This window comes from Sprattus sprattus, assembly GCF_963457725.1.
Source record: "Sprattus sprattus genome assembly, chromosome: 3".
NCBI lineage: Eukaryota > Metazoa > Chordata > Actinopteri > Clupeiformes > Clupeidae > Sprattus > Sprattus sprattus.
The window spans coordinates 46,087,811-46,109,516 of record NC_137922.1 but is presented as its reverse complement, the minus strand read 5'-3'; the positions used below and the strand labels follow the sequence as shown (position 1 = coordinate 46,109,516).

The 21,706-nt window shown below is 42.7% G+C and overlaps 1 protein-coding gene and 1 long non-coding RNA gene across 2 annotated transcripts in view; one reads left to right on the top strand and one right to left on the bottom strand.

Annotated features, from left to right (window-relative positions):
- Positions 1-1,801: 1,801 nt before the first annotated feature.
- Positions 1,802-2,789, bottom strand: LOC308361610. Its single transcript, XR_013968557.1, has 3 exons — positions 2,600-2,789; positions 2,155-2,310; positions 1,802-2,044 (listed from the first exon to the last, which is right to left on the bottom strand). It is a non-coding gene; the product is annotated as an uncharacterized lncRNA (long non-coding RNA).
- Positions 2,790-12,319: 9,530 nt separating this feature from the next.
- Positions 12,320-21,706, top strand: part of LOC308362812 (uncharacterized protein) — a gene marked incomplete at both ends in the record, with an annotated part of 15,236 nt that continues 5,849 nt past the window's right edge. Inside the window, 9 exons of the mRNA XM_080835536.1 lie at positions 12,320-12,484; positions 14,047-14,209; positions 14,320-14,472; positions 15,385-15,545; positions 15,739-15,912; positions 16,155-16,293; positions 16,410-16,597; positions 18,117-18,258; positions 18,594-18,773. Coding sequence (XP_080691662.1) covers positions 12,320-12,484; positions 14,047-14,209; positions 14,320-14,472; positions 15,385-15,545; positions 15,739-15,912; positions 16,155-16,293; positions 16,410-16,597; positions 18,117-18,258; positions 18,594-18,773 — 1,465 coding nt within the window. The remainder of the gene's footprint in view (positions 12,485-14,046; positions 14,210-14,319; positions 14,473-15,384; positions 15,546-15,738; positions 15,913-16,154; positions 16,294-16,409; positions 16,598-18,116; positions 18,259-18,593; positions 18,774-21,706) is intronic.

Genomic DNA, 21,706 nt, shown 5'->3' with positions numbered 1-21,706 from the left:
GATACAAAAGAGATTAAAACAGTAGAGTACATTATAAAGGAAACATAGAAAAAAAAACCAGAAAAGATATTGCTGTGTCTTTCTCCAGTGTGTACACGCTGGTGTGTAATGATGAAACATATCTAAGAGGTAATGTGGTCAATTCTTTTGGTTTTCGTAAGAACTCGAGCAAATGCATTTTGTACAAACTAAAGCTGTTTGATGGTGTCTTTAGGGAGGCCTGTAAAAAGACCACTGCTTTAGTCGACCCAGCTGGAGGTAAGGCAAGAATGATGATTGTCTAAATCATGATGACATAAGGCCACTTAGTCACATGGTTGGTAAAACTTGAGAGTGAGTTTGCTTTCAATAATGGCCGTCAATACACAACCCAGACATCAGAACCCCAGTGAAAGGCTGAGTAATGTTGGTAATGGTAATGCTGGTGGGGTGGTAATGTTGCTGGTATTACATCTTTTTACTGTATATTTCTGCTGAGAACCGCTTAAAGGTGAAAAATATGCTCCACCAAACTCTTTGTGACACGTGCATCTCTCTGTGCATGCTCTGACCTGTTAATATGGGTGCGAGGGACCGAGGCGGCCACCCCACATTTTGGGAAATGGGGGCGACTGGACTGGGTGGTGGGAAAAAAAGGTGCAGGGGATGATGTGTTCAAGGAAGTAAGGCTCAAGTAAATGGAAGTACTCCTTCTCTTCCACCCTCATGCACCCTTTAAATTACACTACTCATTGGGCCTAATTGATCCAACCAGCCCAATTGGACCCAACCATTTCAGTGGGGTAACCATCCCCACATTAGTTGTAAAGAATACATACAGTAAGAAGTGGAATTAATATATACCTAAGCCCACCACAAAGTTCACAAATGCATCCAAAACCATTCAATATTTACACATCTTACACAAACTACACATATTATTAACATACATACATAACAAACGTCACATCAAACACCCCTAATGCCAATTCCCTTCTCCCTCTGGAAGTGGAAAAATACAGCTCCTCAGGGGCATGCTTCCGCATACAAGCAGCAGGACTGGAGTGGTGTGCGAAAGTGTGAGTAATTGTATGTATGCATTAACTAGGGCTGTGTATGGAAATGGAGAGTAAATGTGACATACCATAGCGTGTACTGCACTTTATAACACGGGTAGATGGAATTATAACACGGGTAGATGGAATCCACCATTCTGAGAGTTAGTTCCGGGGTGTGCTATATTCAACGGTATAGTAACTGTACGACCTGTTTTCATCTACCTGAGCGTTCCATATCAGTGCGCACTCAAAAGGAAATATCTATCCAAGATGGCGGCGTGTTGTGGCTAATGTAGTGGGGAATGTTTCATGTGAATTAAGCTATCTATACGACTTTTTATATGTCTAAATTGACTCGGTTACTTGTTTCTGTGCTACGCAAATGTTGCAGAGTATTGAAAGACGTATTGAAACTTATTTGTAGGTGACTTTTAGCGCTTAGACCAAAAACCCATTGAAACACACGTAGCTTTTGTGCTAGGTCTAACAGACGTGAAGTTTCCAATGCTATTTGTCTGTTGCATAGCAACAGCCACACAAAGGGGGACTATTTACTCTTGGCTACTGAAATGCGATACACAACGTTTGGTGTCTACAACTTTTTTTTTGCTGAAAGGCAGCTTACTGTTTACTTTAATTGTACTTAATATTTATAAAGTCGCTGGCAACCGTGTTATAAAAGCAATAAGGTACTCGAGTCAGTACGGTATCGTCAATAATGTACTGCGCTGCGCGTCGGGCCTAACAACTCCCTCGAACAAGTACATTATTGACGATACCGTACTGCCTCTCGAACCTTATTGCTTAAATATGACATGGATGTGATGATAATAAATGGGTGAATGGTGACAATGGTGGATTAGATGTTTTCTATTATACCGCAGGAAATGTATTGGCACTTGCACCGACTTTCTCTAAATGTCCATTGTCCTTTGTTTGAGCCTCAGGGTCCAGCGCTGATTCAGTCTGTTGGGGTGGCTGTCCAGTGCAGGGTAACAGGGGTAGCCCTGCATGGATAATGTTAGAAGATAAACCCAAAACATCATTACTGGTAACTCAAAAGAAATCTCACTGCATCCATATTAACCACTGAAAGATAATCTACCAAGCAACTTACCACATTTCTCATCTGGGTTTGGAGGGGTAAAGTATCTATTTCTTATCATACTATATGTTCTCTTGGAAAATGCTATGATTCGCCAGAGGAACATGTTCAGGACGAAACCCCCGACAAACAGAGCGATTTGCCACAGAATGGAGAGCTGCCAAAGGTCTGTGGAAAAGGAATATATGTCAGGAGAGGTAAAAGGAAGGAAGTTGGTCCAGACCAGGGCTCTAGGCTTATAGGAAAGAAACAAATAAATAATCATATTTTTTGTGGAGTGAGATGGTATGCACACTTACAATAAAGTTATACTCTTTTCTCGATTTATTTTCCATTTACTTCAAACCCTCCCACCCCCTACAAATAACTGATCCCAGACACTGTCAGATATTAAAAAATGTTATTAAGTTAGGTGAAAACAGACAACTGCAGTGACTATGCATGAAAGACAACATACCTGGCACATTAACGGTGTCCTTGAAAGTACTAACAACTTCATTCATCTGATCTTTTACTGTGAACAGTCGCTCAATTGATAGGATGGTCTGGTGCATTATGAAAGAGTGTGGTGTTTTGTGATGAATTTCACAACGGGGCACTTCGTCTGTCTGTGAGCCTGGATCACATGATTGGGTCCTGCCTTCTGAAGTAACGACAACCTTCAAGGGGACGGTTTTCTGAGGATTTGCTAAAAGGGTAAGATAAAAAGGTTATGATGTGTCACAGATGTGTATGAGTGTGAGTGTGAGTGTGAGTGTGAGTGTGAGTGTGAGTGTGAGTGTGAGTGTGAGTGTGAGTGTGATTGTGAGTGTGAGTGTGAGTGTGAGTGAGTTTGAGTTTGAGTATGTGTGTGTTAGCGAGTGAGTGTGTGTGTGAGTATGAGTGAGTGAGTGAGAGAGAACTTACACCCATTTTTAATGGTAAGCTTCACGGTGTTGAGGATTCGCATGGTGTTGCTGTCTCTCACAGTGAAAACTCCCTCATCGGATTCAGTCACGTCAGTAAACGTCACAGTGTTGTCCTGGACAGAAGATCTTCTGCTGTATTTTCTAACGCATAAGGGCACAGCTCCCTCTACGACACACACCAAGTCATCAGTGGAGTGACTGGCCTTACGGAACATCACTCTCACTGGCTCTGAACTTAGAAGACCAATGGACAGAGCATCACCTATACGGACCTCCGCAGTGCTGGGATGAGCTGAAAGGTGGGGGAGGGGGAGTATCTATATTTTTAACAATTATACAGTCTCTCTCAAAAATGTGTTTGACAATGCGTAGTATTTTACATCAGATATGCAGATTGTACATAGGTCTGACTTACCTGAAAGTTTCAGTGAGAAGTCACAAATAACTTCATCATCACAGTGGCCTTCATACAATCCCTCATCACTGAGTTTTACTTGAGGGAGCAAGAGGGAGATGTTCCCAGAGAGACCGACTGTGGCTTTGTTCCCGAGATCAGAACAGGTTCCGTTTTCACAGTGAGCAATCGTTTGGAAAGGAAGAGGTGTCGATTTCACCCATTCCACAACACCACGACACGGCTTCTCACAAGGCAACTTCACAGTGGTGTTGAACACGCCTTTTGCTTGTGTTACATCTAGTGAGGTCGAGAGCTCTGCAAGCAAAACTGAGAGTGGAAACATGGTTGTATTTAGGGTAATTTATTAGTAGTATTATTAGTACATATGTTTTTACATGACTAATGCATTATTTATTGTATTGGCAAATACTAACATGATATGAGGATCAAGATCAACATGCTGTCCGACAGAGAAGTCCTATTGAAAAAAAGAAAAGCAGTGTCCGTGAACATCACAGGAATATTTTTCTCTCGATCAGATCAAATGGAATGGAAACTATTAACAGAATTAATTCATTTTGAAACACTGTTTCATGACTTAAGAATGTATTAATCAAGTGCCTTGTATTCATAATAACCTTATATAAATCATGTGCTTATGTAAGCAGGAAAATTGCTTTTCTGTGTGTAACTTAGACTATTAGGTGCTAACACAACTTACTCTGCATACTATAGGCTATGTTTGGGTGAGCTCAGAAAGCGCAGTTGGGATGACACAAAATTACTTTTAGTCCTGACATTTGCTGACATTTTCAACTTTTATGGCGTCAGAATCCAATCAATGTTAAGTATATAAACTACTTGAAAAGGAACTATTAAACTATGAAAAACACACTGACTGCCAGTATTTCACTATTTGATGTATGCTCTTTCTCTTAATGATGGTCAATACGTAGTAACTAAAGAAGCACTATTTCGATAGTTTATAGAGCTTCTCAGTATTTTCAAAGTGCACGAGCTGTGCAAGAAAGGTGCGCGTTTATCATAGACCCATGCACATGAATGACTGGCGATTTAACTAGCGAGATTCAAAGTAATGTAGAGGCAAATCTTTTTCACACACTTCACATAGAGCATAAACCCTTGAATACTCCATGAAATTGGTTGCGAAATGTAAAAGGTTATCTGATTTGTATCCAGATAAACCGCAGCTCCTGGCAACTTGCGGTTGTTTGACACGTTCGACAGACCTCTGGCGTCAGAGAGCTCCTGTAACAATATGGCGGCGACGCGTTTCGCCGAGGCAACGGACTGAAGCAGTGGAGGCGGCGTCTACCTATACATGTCTATGGTTAAAGGAACCCCAACTAAACCTAACAGAAAACAGAAAAGACCTAGAAGGTCTCTTAACAAAGTAACTATATAATTATAGCACAGCTGACTAATAAGTGCTAACGTGTGCCCAGTGGCGGACCTACCATTGAGGCGAACTAGGCAACTGCGTTAGGCCCTCACCCAGCAGAAAGCCCATGATAAATTGCCCACCCAGGCACCGATGGGCCGATGGGACGGCCCAAGCGTATAACCAAACGGCCCTCCCGCAAATATCGTCGGTTGCGACAGTTTTCCTTACTTAACCGGATACATTATATACCTCTAATGTCAACCAATGGGAATCACTGGCTGCTATTTATACTACTCCTAGTGACCTGTATTCACACTCATGGTTACTATTTTCTTACTATTTTCTAATCTCCTCTGTCAGTCTTACTATGTTTATTTGTTATTAAATGTTAATCACTCTAGCCTAATACTTGCGTGTCTCGCTCGTAGACACCTTTAACACCCCTACACACACACACACACACATAATCACACACCCAGCATGCAACACTTCCATTACCACTGATGTTTACACCCCATCGTATGTTCTGTTCTGTTCATTTCTACAACAAAGTTCAAACCAGTGGCGGCGGACCTTAAGGGCGATTGTGGCGACGAACTGCTTTCAGGAAAAGGAGATTTTTTTTCTCTGTCGGCGTACTAATTAAGATAAATTGACAACAAAACAATTAGGACTTCCTACACCAAATGTATCGATTCAACAGGTTTCTACAAAGGGTGGAACCCTACATCCAAGAATTGGAACGAAAGAAAATCATGACTAGCACGCTGTGAAGTGGCTAACGCGGTCTGTATTTCTTTATTTGTAGGCTACCACTGTCACTTTTCATAGGTTGTACAGTGTGAATGTTCGCTTTTTGCCCTAACACTGAGTTATTTTCTTTGTGAAGACTTAGTTAGCTTTTGTAAGCCAATACTTTCGAGATCAGTCAATAAATATAGTTGGTTTTGACTTGTTGCCCCCTTCTTTACGTTGTTACTGGACATTTATGTGTCCTGTAAAGCTATGTTGCATCATACAACATTTGAGACATGTGGATAATGAAAAAGTGGGATCATTTAATGTGGAGCCAAATCATGTTTGCTTATGAAGGCTCCTGAATGCAACTTTCTTCCATATAACTAGCTACTGTAGCTATGTAGGTAGAGGGGAAATATTTTGATTGTGTGCTGCCATCTACTATACAAAAAGGTATTGCTGTATGAGTTAATCAGCCTCCAAAAAAAATGATATTGCTTAATGTAGGTCGCCCTAATCATTATCAAAAAAATTGTGTACTCTTTCTCTGCTGACATTTATTCCTAAAGGCTCTGTAGTTATACATATAGGCCTAACCATCTGATAGCCCAGAGTTAAGCATATTCATCTAGCAAACTATACCTACCTTGGAGTGTTACAATAGCCAGTATCATTTTATTCCATGTGTCCATTCAGGCAAATTTGTGGATCCAAATGTTATTAAAAAACATATATAATGTTATTTCTTTGTAATCATCCAAAATTATGTTAAGTGTATGGGTATTTTGCATACATTGAGCGGGCAACGCGCCGTATATTAGTGGGCCGCTCTGACAGACAACTCCCGGCCACTTTTCCCCCCCAGTCCGCCCCTGCTTTGAGGTGGCCCTTTTTTTTGCATTAAAAGGACGGATGAAGAGGGCCCCTGGCTATGTTTTCGCCTTAGGCCCCCAAATGATTAGGTCCGCCACTGCGTGTGCCAACAACAGAATGACAAATGAATGGTACGATAACATGGTCGTATAGCACGTAACGTAAATTACTGATCATTTCAGTTTGCAGATCAACGATCTAACACAGTTGATTGGAAGTTAATATTGCTCATACACATTAAGTTGTGAGACAACTAAAAACAACGTACAGCCTTGCTTTTAAGGGTGCGAGAGGATTCCAATGTGCGTAACTTCTTCACTGCCGAAAGGTTCCCCATCACACGATACAAAACATTTGCACGTATCAAAGTAATAGTCGATTATAATAAGATACACCAATATGGGCGTGTCTCTATACCAATATTATACTGTTACGTGAGTTATGTTGAAATACAGTAAGCACTATATCAACCTTTTTGCTAACCTAAATAAGGGCAGGACACTCAGGCACGGTCTCAAGCGTGTCCTTAACTTCGCTAACAGAGATAAGGGTGAACATGATCAAAGCCTCCCAATGCACTCATTCACAGCGATGTGTTTCAATTCAGAGTTCGAGTTAGCCTATTTAGCCTATACTCCACATTCTTCTGACATATTCAAACACTTGCATACTCACTGAACTCATACCCATCGCTTACCTTGCCTCTTAAAATCCTTGTTTATCCACTTCAACAGAGATGAGTTTTCACAGGGGAGAAAATTCGAAAAAAAGTAAAAAGGATTAATGTTAATAAAGTGGTGTGCTCCTTCCTCCGGCACATGGGCATGAGCAAATGTGTAGCGGCACACCGGACAAATCACAGGTTTGCGAAAAAGGACCAGAGTGAACTGGTTGCAACGAGAGAGAATGACTCACGCGACAGATCCGCTACACACAGAGAACCAGTCCAACAGGCTCGCAGTTCTTTTGATGGGTATAGAGCAACTGAACTTCACACGTCAAGTGCCTCTGTGTACTTGTCATATTTCATTTGAGTGCAGCAGTATTTCTGTGATAATGCGGGTGCAGCCTTCACACCAGTGACATGTCCACGACCAGCGACAGTCTCTCTCACACACACAAATTCTCTCTCCTACAGTCAGACATACATTCTCTCTCTCTTACACACACACACTCTTTTCTGACACACACACACACACACACACACACACACACACACACACACACACTCTCTCTCTTACACACACACACACACACACACACACTCTCTCTCTCTCGCACACACACACACTCTCTCCTACACACACACTCTCTCTCTTACACACACATTCTTTCTCACACACACACACACACACACACACACACACACACACACTCTCTCTTACACACACACTCTTACACACATAGGCCTACACACTCTCTCTCTCTCTCTCTCTAATAGAGGCCTCCGTTTCCTTTTTTCGAAGGTGACTGGCCTGAACCAATTTTTGGATTGCATCCTTGGTTCTAGTGCTACCCCAGTCTAATGCGGATGCAGGGAGGGTATTTTCCATGGTTTAAACAAAACATCACCCCGAAACAGCTTGGTTCTGGATGAGACATTGGCCTCGATTATGACCCTGAAAATGGCTGGGCTTGAGCCAAACTGCTTTATAAAAAACACTGATGAAAGGCACGATTTCGTGTGGCGGCACACACAGCAGCTTTACCCACATCTGGAAAACACATCAAACAGGCGCTTGACGGCGAACTGTCTCCGAAATTATAACAACCTGTTATGATCACGGCACAGCTGGCTTCGGGCTTACATCTGCCATCAACAGAATGACAAATGGAATTGTACGATAGCATGGTCATATATTAGCACGTAACGTAGGCCTAAGTTACTGACAATTCACTTTGCAGATCAACGAACCCACACAGTTCATAGGGAGTGTGAGACAACTAAAAACAACGTAAAGCCATTGCTTTCGAGGGTGTTAAAAAATCATTAAACGGGATGCTTCCAGTAGGCTACGTGTGTCACGTAGGCTAAATACACATCCTAAGGTGTGAGTCAACAAAAGAAAATGACAGCCATTGCTTTTAGGTCGGAGAACAAGTTTCAACTATGCGCGGAACTTTCACTGCTGTGAGGCTTCCCATCCCACAATGAAAAGCATTTGCACCGTATCGATGTATAAGAACACTTGCAAACCCTCACTGCACTTATATATTCATCGCTTACCTTCGTCTTAAATTCCTTGTTCATCCAACTGTGTAGCGGACTTAAGCCGAGGTAAGTTTGCGAGAGAGACGATGGACAGGTTTAAGTGAATGAATCGAGAGAGGTGACAGAGAACCCCTCCCATACTGTCAGTCACCCAGTGATGGGTGGGACAACTGAATTGCAGAGAGTGTGCTACGGAGATGTTGAGATAAGCGCCTGATGTTTATGTAAGAAAGCGTGAAGCGTGGACCAACTTAACTGTAAAGACACACTCTCTCCTACACACACTCTCTCTCTTACACACACACTCTTTCTCACACACACACACTCACACACTCTCTCTTACACACTCACGCTCTGTCTCCTACACACCCACGCTCTCTCTCTTACACACACACTCTCTCTGTCTCACGCACACATTCTGTCTACACTGAACTACAACACACACCCCCCCCCACACACACACACACACACCTCACACACACACACGCACACACACAAACAGACACACTCTCTCTCTCTCTTACACACACACTCTCTCTCCTACACACACACTTTCTCTTTTACACACACAATCTTTCTCAAACTCACACTCTCTCTCTCTCACACACACTCTCTCTTCTACACACACACTCTCTCTTACACACAAACTTTCTCTCACACACACACACACACTCTCTCTCTCTCTCCTACGCACACACACACTCTCTCTCACACACACTCTCTCTCTCATAGACCTTCTCACCAAATCACACAACATAGACCTGTTCACCATATCACACAACTAAGTTACTCACCAAATCAAACAACAAATCACACAATAAAGACCTGCTCACCAAATCACACAACAAAGGGTTACTCACCAAAACACACAACATGGGCCTGCTCACCACACACAACATAGACCTGCTCACCAAATCACACAACCTACTGCATGTACAGTCACATACTTGCAAAAACACATCACACTAAGTCACCATGCTGAGTCATCTTCTCCTGCTGTGGTTTGGAGTCTTCCTCTTCCTGTTCCTGTTCTTCAGGGTAAGACAATTAAAGAACTTTCCTCCTGGATCCACAGCACTTCCTCTAATTGGTAACGTACTTGAGCTCAGCCCACACAACCCTCTGCAGAGTTTGAAGAAGGTAGTAGCACATACACACACACACACACACACACACACACACACACACACCCATACCCATACCCCCCCCCCCGACACACACACACAGACACACTGTGGTATCATGAGAGGTTTTTACCACTAAGCGGGGGAGGGCAGTGCGTAAACAACTGGACAGAGCAGGCAAAAGTGCTTTCAAACGAAGAATCTGGTTTATTCACTAACAAAAAGTCTTTCAGGAAGCAAAACATAAAAGTTCTTCAAAGGCAAAACGTAGGCTTCATAAAGTTGCTCCTAACTTAAATCCTACCAACTGTAGTTGCAACTCAAAGTTCCTCAGACGCCAAACTCAGTTTGTGCCACTAACTATGCCGCCTGCTTGCTGTGTGTCTTGTTGAAAATTATCATTGTCAAAAAGTGCCGTGCTGGTCATAGAGCAGAATTGCAGCTACAATTGTCATTTGGCCCGTGTGCAGGAATGGGTATCATGTAAGGTCAAGCATGAAAACCAGAGTGCAGGTGCAGGGCAGTGGAAAGTAACAAAGCAGTCAGGAGGGGGTCACTCATACACACCAACACCCACACACACTTATGCATACACACACATACAGAGATACACTTGCACATACACACACATACAGATATACACTTCTACATACACACATACACACACACTTACACGCACACACACATAAACACATACACACATTCAAACAAACACTCAATTACACATACACATACACACACACACACAGATTCACACACACCTACACACATGGATACACAATCACACAAATACACATATACGCACACAACCATACATATACACACACAAGACATATACACAGTCAAGGCCAAACATAGCCTTTCATCATGTGATAACCAAGAAAATTGGCAGGAGGATCTTTCCTCCCCAAAGCAAAAGTCCCCTCGCAACAGGTGAGCGAGAATATTCTGAGTGGCTAATAATGAGGATAAAATGTGTGAAAGTATGAGGGAATATTCTGATTGGGTCATTTTTAGATAAGGTGATGTCCATGACTTGCATAAACTGACGAATTATGAGTAAAAAAGACAATGCATTGGGTCTTAGATTCAGAGCTGTTCCATGGACCAACACTCTCATATTTGGATGATCTGTCTGCAGGACTAAATAAAACTTCAGTTTATCGGACTCCGGACTTCTGACTCTGATTGAATATTATCTCTAAGTTTTTGGAAACAGTTGTAAATTCGCTACAACAATCTCCACTCCTTTGTTCTCTCCCTCTCCCTCACCTGAGCTCCAGCTTTAAGCAGAGGCCTGAGGCATTTGTCCCTGTCTGAGTAGTCCATTCTGGGAGATGTAGTTTACCCTGCAGCCATCTTGTGGCTTGGTAGCCATTCCAGGAGAGGAACATAATGCCCTTCTACCACACGTCCTCTCGTTATGCCACAACACACACATGCACACACTCTCTCACACACACACACAAACACACACACACACACACACACACTCTCTCTCTCTCTCACTCACTCACTCACTCACTCACTCACTCACTCACTCACTCACACACACACACACACACACACACACACACACACACACACACACACACACACACAACACACACTCTCTCTCTCTCTACACACACACTCTTGCTCCACTAAACTACTCCACACTGCAGAGTTCAGTTCAGGAAACAACTCCAGCCTACATGTGTGCCAAGAAGACCTTCACCTTACCCTGACTGCCAGACAAGAAGTTAGACCTGCTCACCAAATCACGCAGCATAGACCTGCTCACCAAATCACACAACAAAGACCTGCTGACCAAATAAAATAAACATAGACCTGCTCACTAAAGCTTGGTTTATGCTCAGAGGCGTAAGCGTCTTGCGTGCGTCGGCCCCTTTTTCTAGACTTGCGCCATTTTACGCAAGCCTATTGTTCTGGGTGTGAATTGCTTGGCAACACCCCCAACGCAACGCGTAAGCACCTAGCAATTCATGCTCCCTTTAGAAGCATGCAAGGGCCTTAAGTCACTCAAGAAAGGGCTACTCACCAAATCACACAACATAGATCTCCTCACCAAATCACACAACAAAGGGTTACTCACCAAATCACACAACATAGGCCTGCTCACCAAATTACAGAATGAGCGAATGAACTCAAAGGAAAGTACTGCAACAGAACAGCACAGACTGTTTTAGTGTGTTTAAAGGTAGTGTCTTTAATTCTGTCGAAAAACTGTGCCAAGATAACAAATGTTCCGACAAGAGGTTCAACAGAGTTTGTTTGCGTTAATGAAATCCTCTGAACCAAACTGGATTAAAGTGCAATATGATACAATGTTGTAATAGAAAACTGTTGCTATAGTTACAATTACACCTGCACCAGGGTATGAAGACTTACTGAGTCATTTATATTTATTTTGCACCTCCCCTTCCCTCTCTCTCCTCATGGTAGACTTTACACAGCAGCTGTTAAATACAGTGGAGTGGAGTGACAGACAGATTGGCACCACAAACACACTCAGTCACCATGCTGAGCTCTCTGCTCCTGTTGTGCTCTGGAGTCTTCCTCCTCCTCCTCTTCCTCTTCAGGGTGAGAAGACCGAAGAACTTTCCTCCTGGACCCACAGCACTTCCTCTGCTGGGAAACTTACTGGAGCTCAGCCCACACAACCCACTACAGAGTTTAAAGAAGGTAAAAACACCAGCACACACACACACACACACACATAAACACACACAAGCACCCTCACCCACACACACAAACACAAAACCCACGACAGAATTTCAGGTAAACACATTATCCAGCACAATTTAAAATGGCAAAAACCCTTCTAAGCATGAACAGTACATAGCTTGCTAGCATGCTAACCCGCATTTGTAGTGGTACACTTGGCAAGGTCTTACTGGGAAAGCATTTTCATTTTTTACATTTCTGTGTAGAGGTCTAGGCAGTTTGAATGACAGGTGTGTTTATTTGTCTTTAATATGCCATATACCATGATTTATAATTTTAAGATGATACCAGTACTTGTAGCCTATAAAACATGCTTTAAAAGGTGGACAACTATTGCATACTGTTTCTTTAAGTGTATCTGCTAGAAGTTATCTGTAAGGCAGTGTATTACTGCAATGTCGCTCAGAGTACAATGACCTAAAAAACACTCACAACTTGAAGCATTGCCAATTGCATATACCATGTTGCTGTATCCTCCAGTTTGGCATAGATGACAGTAGTGTTGCATTGCAAAATAATAATGATTCTGCATTCTGCATTCACTGCAGCCATATGCTAAAATTGCACGTGTTACTGCACTGTATAGGCTTACTACAGCACAACAAAAAGGCATGAATATGCTACGTATTTACTGCAGTATTTCCAATGCAGTAAATGACATACAGTTGTACATCATACACAAGATACAGTCTACCAAAGTTCTGTAACACCACTAGAAGTCTGCTGTAGCCCAAATGCTGATCCATTCTGTCCTCGTTTGAACTTCGCATTTACGGTAACATTCTAATACTGTCTTTCACTGATAGCTTATGACTTACATATAGCACTGTAATAGTGGAAACAACTCTTCAGGAACAGCTACATCTATGTTTACCTTCTGTAGAGATAGTAAGAAGTCTAAGTAAACGTTCTACTAAAATATATTAAAGTAAATAACTTAATTTGTCTGTCTAAATACAGCATTTTTCCATCTGTGATCTAAATTACTGTAAGTTAGGTTTTGAACTGAAAGTTAACTGTTTTGAACAGAGTCTCTAAACATCGACAAAAAATGCTGTAGTTGCACAGCGTTTTGCTTGTAGTGAACATTGACTGAGGTATCCAGGAATTTCGGAATACGTGGTCATTGACTGCATTTGTATCTAAGCATAGGGGCAAGTATCCACAGTTTGGTTCACATAGTCTACTGGTATGCTCGATGTGTTATTTTCTTTGGGAATGTGTACATACGGTATTGAGACGAAAGTGATTAGAAAAAACTGTAAAACTGTAAAACATACCACCAGTAGAATGCTAGTACAGTCAAATTGTATAATAAAAAAAAACTCTGATACCTTCAACAACAGTTACAGTGGAATGTTTTCAATATAGCTATGATTCTCATGTGCAGTGGGTCATATATAATACCATAGCACCAAACTTCAAACCCAGCTGAATCCTATGTATGTGTGTGTGTGTGTGTGTGTGTGTGTGTGTGTGTGTGTGTGTGTATGTGTGTGTGTGTGTGTGCGTGTTTTTAGTTAGCAGAGAGCTATGGTCCTGTATACAGTCTGTACTTTGGTCCTCGTCCTGTAGTGGTGTTGGCCAATCAGCAGGTCATCAGAGAAGCACTGGTTACTAGAGCCACAGAGTTTGCTGGACGACCAGATCACATGTTGATTTCTCATACCACACAATGCAAAGGTAAACAGACACGGAAACATACAGACACACAGATTTATTTAAATCCAATGTATTTAAATGTTAAATAGTTTGGTGTTTGTGCATCATGATTAAACACATGTATTTTGCAGGAGTGATTATGGCAGATTACGGTCCAAAGTGGCAAGAGCACCGGCGCTTTGCCCTGACCACACTGCGTAACTTTGGGATGGGGAAGCGCACCATGGAGGAGAAGATTCTGGAAGAGACCCGATACATCTGCACCGAGATGGAGAAACATGCAGGTTCCTCAACTTGCAATGCAGCTTTTGTCCATTAGGATACAGAATAATGCAAAATGTTTTCCTGTAGATAAATGTTTTGCTGCTGTATGCTTTGATACACACTCCTATCTAGGAGCAGCTGTAAACTTAACAATTACATTTAATCAAAAGCAGTTAAAGTAACACTGTGTTACAATTCTACCTCCAAATAACAGCTTGAAAAAAATTGTGCCGCTACAATTACTTTGAAAATGGAGAATGGCCTCTCCGCCATTGCCATCGGGGTCTGTAGGGAAATTACTGCGGTCTGTAGGATTTCTGGAGCCGCCCGGTCATTTGTGTCTGAGCATGTGCGCCTAGGATCGGGTAGCGATTTCAATTCAGAGCTAGCCATCTTTCTGCTGGATTAGTAAGTCGTTTATTTGCTGTCCTGCTATGTCTTGTCTTGCACTTGCTTGATGTTTGACTGTGTTAGCAAAGTTGTTTACTCACAAATTTGAACAGGTTTCGCCGCTGCCCTAATGCTGCCCTAATGATGATTGATTTCCTGCTATTTTTATGAAAAATTATTTCAAAAACATTGTTTAACAAGTGTAATCGCTCTTGAGGAGACCCATAGTTTGAGTTGACACGTCTGAACGTAAACAATGCTTTGTTTGTTTGCATAAAAATGACCTTTAGTATTATGTGACAAACCTTTAATATCAGGGCTTCCTGCATGATTTGAGCCTCAACAACACAGCACAACACCAGACATGACTGAAACAAAATCTCTCTCTCTCTCTCACTCACTCTTTCTCTCTTTCCCCCTGTTTCTCTTGCTCTGCCTGTGTGTGTGTGAGAGTGTATCAAAACATATGATCTGTGTGTCTCTATCAAAAACATAGTATCCCTCTCTCTCTTTCTCATTCCTTCTCTCTCTCCCTCTCTTAGGGAAGTCCATGGACCCCCAGTATCTCTTCCATTATGCTGCCTCTGACATCATCTGTTCCGTTATTTTTGGCTCTCGATTTGACTATGATGATACTTACTTCAAGGAACTCGTTGTCATGCTCGTGGAATTTACTAAATTAATCCTTGACCCTTGGGCAATGGTATCTTTCACACTTATATTTAATAATATTTTTTATAGTGATATTTGTTCTGCAAAAAGCAGGAATGTGTCTGCTTTAACAAAATAGGTTAATGCCACTACAGAATCATATTTTGATAATTCATGAATTTCATTTTTTTGCTTAAATTAATTTACAGTTTTGACATGTGGCCTCTTCCTCCCCCTTGAGGCAGATCTATGAAATTGCTCCGTTCATGAGGAGATTCCCTCTGCCATTCAATCGGGCTTTTTATGTCACCAGCAGCATACACAGCCACATACTCAAAGTGGTTAGTGAACACAAAGACTCATGGGTTTCAGGCCAGCCTAGAGACCTCATCGACTGCTATCTGGACGAGATGGAGAAAGTGAGTGTGTGGGACGGAATTAGTTAGCAAATGAGAATATGAATATGCCATGCTGAACGTCCTAGTAAAAGCTGTGTGTGTTTGTATTGATGTGTTTGTGTTTGAGTGTGTGTGTGTGTGTGTGTGTGTGTGTGTGTGTGTGTGTGTGTGTGTGTGTGTGTGTGTGTGTGTGTGTGTGTGTGTGTGTGTGTGTGTGTGTGTGTGTGTGTGTGTGCGTGTGTGTGTGTGCGCGCGCGCTTAAGAGGGCAGATAAAGGTACCTCCTTTGACGACAGTCAGCTAGTGGCCGTCTTGTTTGACCTGCTGCTTGCAGGGACAGACACCACCTCTAACACCCTCAGGACAGCAACACTCTACCTCATGACCCATCCTCACATACAGGGTAAAACTCCCCCTTTATCAAATACAGGGTTATTTTGTAAAGACATGTGTTGTGGGTATGCTGAACATGTGTGTGTTTGTGTGTGTGTGTGTGTGTGTGTGTGTGTATGCACTCAGAACGCTGCTACCAGGAGATAGATGAAGTGTTGGGCTCTCGTGAGCAGGTGTTGTTTGAGGACAGGCAGGCCATGCCCTACGTCCAGGCTGTGATCCACGAGGCCCAGAGAGTGGCAGATACTGTTCCTTTGAGTGTGTTCCACACAACCACCACAGACACACACATCCAGGGCTACAGCATTCCCAAGGTAACAGTAGACAAGTACACCCCAGTACAGACCGGTACACCCCAGTACAGACCAGTACACCCCAGTACAGACCGGTACAGACCGGTACACCACAGTACAGACCGGTACAGACCGGTACACCACAGTACAGACCGGTACACCACAGTACAAACCGGTACACCACAGTACAGACAAGTACACCACAGTACAGACCGGTACACCACAGTACAAACCGGTACACCACAGTACAGACAAGTACACCCCAGTACAGACCCGTACACCCCAGTACAGACAAGTACACCACAGTACAGACCCGTACACCCCAGTACAGACAAGTACACCACAGTACAGACCGGTACACCACAGTACAAACCGGTACACCACAGTACAGACAAGTACACCCCAGTACAGACCCGTACAGACCGGTACAGACAAGTACACCACAGTACAGACAGGTACAGACAAGTACACCCCAGTACAGACCCGTACACCCCAGTACAGACAAGTACACCACAGTACAGACCGGTACACCACAGTACAGACCGGTACACCCCAGTACAGACAAGTACAGACCGGTACACCACAGTACAGACAAGTACACCCCAGTACAGACCGGTACACCCCAGTACAGACCGGTACACCCCAGTACAGACCGGTACACCCCAGTACAGACCGGTACACCACAGTACAGACAAGTACACCCCAGTACAGACCGGTACACCCCAGTACAGACCGGTACACCCCAGTACAGACCGGTACACCCCAGTACAGACCGGTACAGACCCAGAACACTAATACTAGCATATCGGTGCCATGTCAATGTTCCGAAAGCCCAGTATTCCAAGAACTCGTATTCCGAAAATATGCTGATCCGAAATTGTGAGCACAGCAACGTGAACCACTATAGCCCACATGCACATCCCAATGAATTGATTACACAATCATAAGCATTTTTTTTCACAACTATGAACTTTAATTCAGAATATTATTATACACACATGGCATTTGCAACGGATGATAAAAAAAAACTTTAATGATATCCAACTTTCAGAGCAAAAACCCTGCATCATTCTAAATATTGCCTAAAAAAAGTTATATGCGTGACAGCCCGGTGAGCATCTCCGCTCAGCTACGTAAACTATCTGCTGTGTGTGATTTGTGCAACTTAAAATATTTCTAAATTATGCCAGGGGGTGCAATGCCTGCCCAACCCCCCCCCCCCCCCCCCCCCTACAAAAAACACAGCGCATGCATAGGGCTACATTTTGGTAAGTCATTAAACAGTCATTAAACTCGTGAGCCTGCACTTCCACCACCCCTGTATAGTAAAAAAAAACATGAAAATTACCCACGGACTGCAGCAAACCTTATTGTACAAGTATTGACCTTGCATCTGATGAACTACCTGTTGAATGTAGAGTATTGCCCTTGCATCTGATGCAGTTGGATTACTAATGGGAGTACACAAAGCCCTAACTTCCTTTCTTTCAACTTCTCTCTCTCTCTCTCTCTCTCTCTCTCTCTCTCTCTTTCTCTCTAGGGCACGATGATCATTCCTTGTCTGTCCTCAGCACTTCATGAGGAAGACCAGTGGAAGTCCCCGCATGACTTCAACCCTGATAACTTCCTGAACGAGAGGGGAGAGTTTGTCAAGCCTGACGCTTTCATGCCCTTCTCTACGGGTAGCCCAAATATTAAATTATTTCTGGCATTATTTAAAATGATGTTGTACTTCAATGAATAAGAGTAACTTGTCCCGTGTTGATCATTGGGTTTGCTTTAGTATTTGATGTAGTTGTGAATCCTATGGTGTTTACAGCAGTATATCATTGGGTTGGCTTTAGTATTTGAAGTAGTTGTGAATCCTATAGTGTTTGCAGCAGTATATCATTGGGATGGTTAAGAATGTGAATTAGTTGTGAATCCAGTGGTGTTTACTGCAGTATGTCATCGGGTTGGTTTAGTATGTGAAGTAGTATGGTGATTACTGCAGTATGTCTTCTGGTTCTTCACACAGGTTCTCGTATGTGTCTTGGGGAGGGGCTTGCTCGCATGGAACTCTTTCTCATCCTGGTCACGTTGCTGCGCCGCTTCCGATTGGTCTGGCCAGAGGAAATGGGTGTTCCTGACTATGGCATGGTCTTTGGCGGCACACAAGCACCCAAACCTTTCCAGGTCACCGTCCACCTGAGAGGGGGCATGAAATAAAGGCTGTTTTCTTCTTTAAGGGGTGTTATCCTTTCTAGGTCTAAGTGTCATGTATATCTATGTAAGTGAACAGACTGTTCTAATTTGAATTAGGAGGTGTCGCATACATAAACTGTAACAGGACAATATGCGTTCAATTTGTCCAAGTAAATATGAAGTGCCACATGATTAACTTAATCCACGTGCATTGGGACAGGGGCCAACACCAGGACAATGTCCGGTTGTCCAGAAATTTAGGACATCCTCAGAATGTCTCATTAACATGTAAAGACATTGCCCTTATTTTCCACATTGTTCATTAATAGACAGTATATATTTTTGTATTGTATTGGAAGTGTACCTTTATGAAATGTAGAGGGTTTAATGGCTGTAGTATTTTCTATGTGAAGGAATGATGTATCATTAAAGGTTGTAGAATTATGCCATGTCAGTGATTGTTTTATGATGACCCACGTCAGGATGTCAGCCTAAAACACTGCTGTTTCACAGGCATACAGCACCTCTGGTAGGGTTAGCATACAGCACCTCTAGCAGGGTAAACAAACAGCACCTCTGGTAGGGTTAGCATACAGCACCTCTGGCAGGGTTAGCATACAGCACCTCTGGTAGGGTTAGCATACAGCACCTCTAGCAGGGTTAGCATACAGCACCTCTAGCAGGGTAAGCAGACAGCACCTCTGGCAGGGTTAGCATACAGCACCTCTGGTAGGGTTAGCATACAGCACCTCTGGTAGGGTTAGCATACAGCACCTCTGGCAGGGTTAGCTTACAGCACCTCTGGTAGGGTAAGCAGACAGCACCTCTGGCAGGGTTAGCATACAGCACCTCTGGTAGGGTTAGCATACAGCACCTCTGGCAGGGTTAGCATACAGCACCTCTAGCAGGGTAAGCATACAGCACCTCTGGTAGGGTTAGCATAAAGCACCTCTAGCAGGGTAAGCATACAGCACCTCTGGCAGGGTTAGCATACAGCACCTCTGGTAGGGTTAGCATAAAGCACCTCTAGCAGGGTAAGCATACAGCACCTCTGGCAGGGTTAGCATACAGCACCTCTGGCAGGGTTAGCATACAGCACCTCTGGTAGGGTTAGCATACAGCACCTCTGGTAGGGTTAGCATACAGCACCTCTGGTAGGGTTAGCATACAGCACCTCTGGTAGGGTTAGCAGACAGCACCTCTAGCAGGGTAAGCAGACAGCACCTCTGGCAGGGTTAGCATACAGCACCTCTAGCAGGGTTAGCATACAGCACCTCTGGTAGGGTAAGCAGACAGCACCTCTAGCATCAAGGCCGGATTAACCATTAGGGCAACTGGGCACTTGCCCAGGGCCCATGACATCAAAGGGGCACTTGACAACGTTGTTGACAAATATCACGTTATGAACGCAGTCCTGGCAGCGCATGGTGATGTCTGTTGTGCCTCCGTTGGTATAGCATAAAACGTGAGTTGTATTAAAACATAGCGTGTGTAATGTGCAGCTATTTCATTCCGTTTGTTAACCTTTCCTGCTGTCGGAGGCTGTCTCGTAGTTGGAGATTGCAGGGGAGTAAAATGCTCCACGGCCGAAGTAGATTAGCCTACATGTTTTTAACTTCGGGTTAATTCCCTTCCCGTTACGTCTGCTGCTGGTTAGTAAAAACAGACAGCAGGAAAGTTTAGCAAACGGAATGAAATAGCTACACATTACACACGCTATGCTTTATTAAAACTCACGTTACTCACATACTGGTTAACACTGTTACAGCACATAAATCTTTGTCGCTGCATCCAAACTATGCGTCACCATTCTCCCTCCCTGTACGTGCTCTTCTTAAAGGAGCCGCACCATTTTACTAAACGTTCTTGCAATGTCAATCATTTAATTTAAATATACGTATTGGCCTTATTGTGCACGCTTGTGCGTTTAACAGCGCTTGTTTGTGTGAGAGAGCATTTAACTGTTGATGCCTCAGTTTAATAAAGCCAGGCTATTCATAAAAAAAAACGTACGTCAATGTGGCATTAGTACTATGAACAGTTGAGATTGATTCCTTCTGGCTCGGTTCGGATTCGAAAAAAAAAAATATTTGAATGCCTGTCGGACTGGGTCCGGGCTCGGTTACTATTCTGTCGGACCTGGCCGGGCTCGGACAGAAAAAATCGTCCCAATCCATGCTCGAATGCTCATGTATTTGTATTTTTGTACAATCCGGGACAGAATTTTAAGTTTAATAAGGCCATAATCACTGCTGTTGATGTGCAATAATTCTCATGGATGCATGGAGCACTTTATTTCAAGAGTTCAATATTTCTGCATCGCAGTTTAATTAAGTTATTTTTGTTTAAAGACAATAAAGAAGTGTTTTCCTTAAACATTGTGCCCATTATTGTAATTTCCAAGAAGGTATAACTCTGAGAATTCCAATCACATTTGTTTTAAATATCGTCTAATTATCGTTATCGTCAAAATGAAAAAAAAATATCGAGATATTCTTTTTTGCCCATATCGCACCCCTAGTGTTAATGAGAGAAGTTTTAAAAGTAAAGATAGGTCATTAGGCCTCATAATTGTTTGTGTAGTCATGAGTTCAGTCTTTAAGGGAGAGGCCAGTTGTAAGGTCCATTTGTTTAAATAAAAATAATAAGGATATATAGTAGTGAAGTGATCAACATCAAATGTTGAATTGTGATACAATAAACATGATCTTGACTTTGAAATTACATGCAACAGTGTAGCCAATGATTTACTTTCACTAAAAACAACACTTCATGGTTGGTGATAATTTCACATTTTTGCATTTTTAAAATGTTCTATGGTTTTAAGTTAAGGCCTACCTAGCTGTTTGCTTTCAAGATAATTGAAACATTCAATAAGTACTCCTCAAGCCACCAAGTTCTGTTAAAGATTAATTGTAAAAAGTTATGCACATTTGTGCGTCTGAA